The 3,744-nt window shown below is 62.0% G+C and overlaps 1 protein-coding gene across 11 annotated transcripts in view; it reads right to left on the minus strand.

Annotated features, from left to right (window-relative positions):
- Positions 1-3,744, minus strand: part of NRXN2 (neurexin 2) — a 305,564-nt gene that overhangs the window by 29,058 nt on the left and 272,762 nt on the right. For all 11 annotated transcript variants that reach the window (XM_026650363.1, XM_026650358.1, XM_026650366.1 and 8 more), the window contains one exon: positions 171-493. In XM_026650363.1, coding sequence (XP_026506148.1) covers positions 171-493 — 323 coding nt within the window. The remainder of the gene's footprint in view (positions 1-170; positions 494-3,744) is intronic.

The following is a 3,744-nucleotide window of genomic DNA, read 5'->3' on the forward strand; positions in this document are numbered from 1 at the left end:
CCCACCTTCCCATTGCCCCTGCCCCTGGTACCAGACCCCCGCACCTTCCCATCTCCCTTCCCCTGAGTACCAGACCCCCGCTCAATTTCTCATCTCCCCTCCCCTGGGTACCAGACTCCCCCTCACCTTCCTCTCTCCCCTCCCCCCCTTGGTTCCTTCCCCCAACTCACCTGGGTGATGCTGTCACGCATGGTGGGAGAGCGGCCGCGCCGCGTGGTGGTGGTGGCCATGGTGGTGGTGGTCTCCATGATGGTGGTGGACATGTCGGCCAGCAGGGTGGTGGCAGTGGTCTCGGTGGTCATGACGGAGGGCACCTCACCCACCAACCGGAGGTTCCCCTCCACCCACACATTGGGGTCGCTCTCGGCTGCCAGGGACAGCACCTTGAGCCCGTTGTAGTAGAGCCCTGAGATCTGGCCCTGGAAGGGGCGGCCCTGATCCCGGCCTCCGATCTTGATGGCGGCCTGGCTGTTAAATATTGTCAGCTGTCGACCTGCCAAGACGGGGTGCAGGGGAGTAAGGGTGGGGAAGGGAGAAAGAGGAGGGGTGAAGCCCATGGGGGGGAAGGAGGGATGGAGTCGCAGGGTGGGGGTGGCAGGGGAGGGAAGAATAAACAGAGAAAGAAAGATCCTGAGTGAATGGTGGGCCAGGAGAGAGGCAGAGCTCAGCCAGCCAGGGGCTGCAGAAAGCAGCGGTCCCCATGACAGCCCCCCAGCCACTGCCCTGACTGGAGGACACAGCGACACCCCCGCCCCAAGTTCTCATTTCCTCCTCCCACTTCACTCCCTGCCAGCCACCAACCTCTGCACTGGCTTCTAACGCACCTGCACATGGCTTCGGGCTGTCACACACCCCTCCCTCTACCCCCAACCACCCATCTTCTTCCATCCCCTCCATCCAACCCCCTCCTTCCCCAACCACACCCCCTTCTTCCATCCCCACCACCCCCTTCCATGCAATTCCCTCCTTCCCTCCATCCCCAACCACACCCGCTTCTTCCATGCCCTCCAACCCCTCCACCCCCTCCCTCCACTCCTTTCCTTCCATCCATCCAACCCCCGCCTTCCCCCCACCCCTACCACACACCCCTTCTTCCATCCCCTCCATCCATCCATCCCCTCCTTCCATCCCACCTCCATCTGCCCAACTACCCCTCCCATCTATCCACCCCCAATCACCACCTCCCTCCCTCCATCCCCCATTGATCCACCCCCCAACCTATCCCACATTCCTCCCACCATTATCCCTCCACACCCTCCATGTATCCATCCCCAGACACATCCTTCCATCCCCCAACCCAATCCCCCCACCTCTCCATCCACACCTCCCCGCCCCTCCATCTGCCCCCACATCCCTCCATCTCCCACACTTCCACCCATCCAACATCCCTGAACACCTCTCCGTCTATCCCCCCACACCCTACATCTATCTACCCCATTCCTCCATCTATCCACCTCCTCCATCCCTACTCCTGCTCCACCCATTCATCCCCATACTCACTCATCTATCTAATCTATCTATCTATCTATCTACCTTCCCTCCCAAACTGCCCCCCTTTCCCTTCCAGACCCTTGGGACCCATTTCTGCATTCACAGCCCCTGCATGGAACAGAGACAGTGAGTGGAGGAGGAGCGAGAGACGTGCAGGCACAGAGAGGCGCAGGGCACAACCCAGACATTTGAATTGTTAGATCCCCTCTGGCTGATAATGGGATATGGGGCCTTTCCCCTCTAGGGGGTGCCAGCTCCAATCTGGCCCAACTGTAGGAGATGGAAGGGTGGAATGACTGGCTCATGGTGGCGGGGAATGGGACACGAGGCCCTTCCCCTCTCAGGGTGCTGGCTCCGGTCTGGTCTGCTAATGGGGAAGGAGTGTGTGCGGTGAAGGGGCAATATTGGGGCATGAGCTGGTTGGCCCAGGAGTTCACAGCATCAGAGCTGTGCAGCCCCTCCTCCCCACATGTCAGACAGAAGGCTGCAGTGCAGCTGCCCAGGCTGAGGGGGAAGGAGCCAGACACACCTGCCCACCTAGGAGACTGTGGGGAGGGCGTGTGTGTGGGGAGTGGCTGGAGGGTACGTGTCTATGGGGGGAGGGGCTGGCAAGGGGTATGTGTCCATGGGGGGAGGTGTGTGGGGGGAGTGGCTGGAGAGGGGTACATGTCTATGGGGGGAGGGGCTGGGGAGGGGTGTGTGTGGGGAGGGGCTGGTGGGTACGTGTCTATGGGGGGAGGGACTGTAAGATGTGTGTGGGGAGTGGCTGGCGAGGAGTATGTGTCTATGGGGAGAGGGGCTGTGGAGGTGTGTGTGTGGGGAGGGGCTGGCGAGGGGTACGTGTCTACGGGGGAAGGACTGGTAAGATGTGTGTGGGGAGTGGCTGGGGAGGTGTACGTGTCTATGAGGGGGATGGGCTGGGGAAGTGTTCATGGGGAGGAATTGGAGGGGGGAAGGCGTCTATGGTGTAGGGGCTGGTGAGGTATGTGGGGGGAAGGGCTGGAGAGGGGTATGTATCTATTGGGGGAGCGGCTGGTGAGGGGTATTTGTCTTTGAGGGGCAGGGACTGGGGAGGTGTGTGTGGGGACGGGCTGGTGAGGAGTACATGTCTATGGGGGCCAGGTATGTGGAGAGAGGCTGGTGAAGGGTATGTGCGTATGAGGGGAGGGGCTGGAGAGGGGTGTGTGAGGAGGGACTAGAGAGGGGTACGTGTGTATGGGGGGAGGGGTTGTGGAAGTGTGCGTGGGGAGGAACTGGAGAGGGGTATGTGTCTATGGGGGAGGGGCTGGGGAGGTGGGTGTGAGGAGGGGATGGGGAGGAGTATGTGTCTATGAGGGGGAAGGGGTGGGGAAGTGTGTGGGGAGGGGCTTGTGAGGGGTACATGTCTAAAAGGGGGAGGGGCTGGTGAGCTTTGTGTGGGGAAGGACTGGAGAGGGTATGTGTCTATGGGGGGACAGGGTGAGAAGGTGTGCGTGGGGAGGAGCTGGAGAGGGGTATGTGTCTGTGGAGGAGGGGCCGGGGAGGTATGTGTGGGGAGGGGATGGGGATGGGTACGTGTGTAAGTGGGAGGGACTGGGGAGGTGTGTGTGGGGAGGGTCTGGGAAGGGATACGTGTCTATGGGGGGAGGGACTGGTGAGGTGTGCGGAGAGGGGCTGGCGAGGGGTCCATGTCTATAAGTGGGAGGGGTTGCGGAGGTGTGTGTGGGGAGTGGCTGGACAGTGGTATGTGTCTATAGGAAGAGGGGCTGCGGTAGCGCCGTATTATTGCCTAGGCCGACAAGGCCTAGGCCTAGGGCGGCAAATTTGCAGGGGCGGAAGCTCCCCTCCGCTCCCCGCCTCCCTGCTCCAGCTCACCTCCGCCTCCTCTACAAGCGCGCCGCCGCGTCCTGTTTCTCTCCCCTCCCAGCGCTTGCGCCACGAAACAACTGTTTCGCGGGGCAGGGAGGGAGGGGGGAGGAGGGGGAACGCCGTGCGCTGGGGGAAGAGGCGGGGCCGGGGGCAGGGATTTGGGGAAGGGATCCAATAGGGGAAGGGAAGGGGAGGAGTTGGGGTGGGGACTTTGGGGAGGGGGTTGGAATGAGGGCGGGAAAAGGGCGGAGTCGGGGTGGGGCCAGGGCGGCAATTATTTCCAGACCTAGAGGCGGCAAAATTATTAATCCGCCACTGGGCTGGGGAGGTGTGTGTGGGGAGGGGCTGGCGAGGGGTACGTGTCTATGAGGGGGACGGGCTGGGGGAGAACTGGAGGGGGGAAGG

This window comes from Terrapene carolina, unplaced genomic scaffold (assembly GCF_002925995.2).
Source record: "Terrapene carolina triunguis isolate 2854851 unplaced genomic scaffold, T_m_triunguis-2.0 Scaffold89, whole genome shotgun sequence".
NCBI classification, from domain to species: Eukaryota; Metazoa; Chordata; order Testudines; family Emydidae; genus Terrapene; species Terrapene triunguis.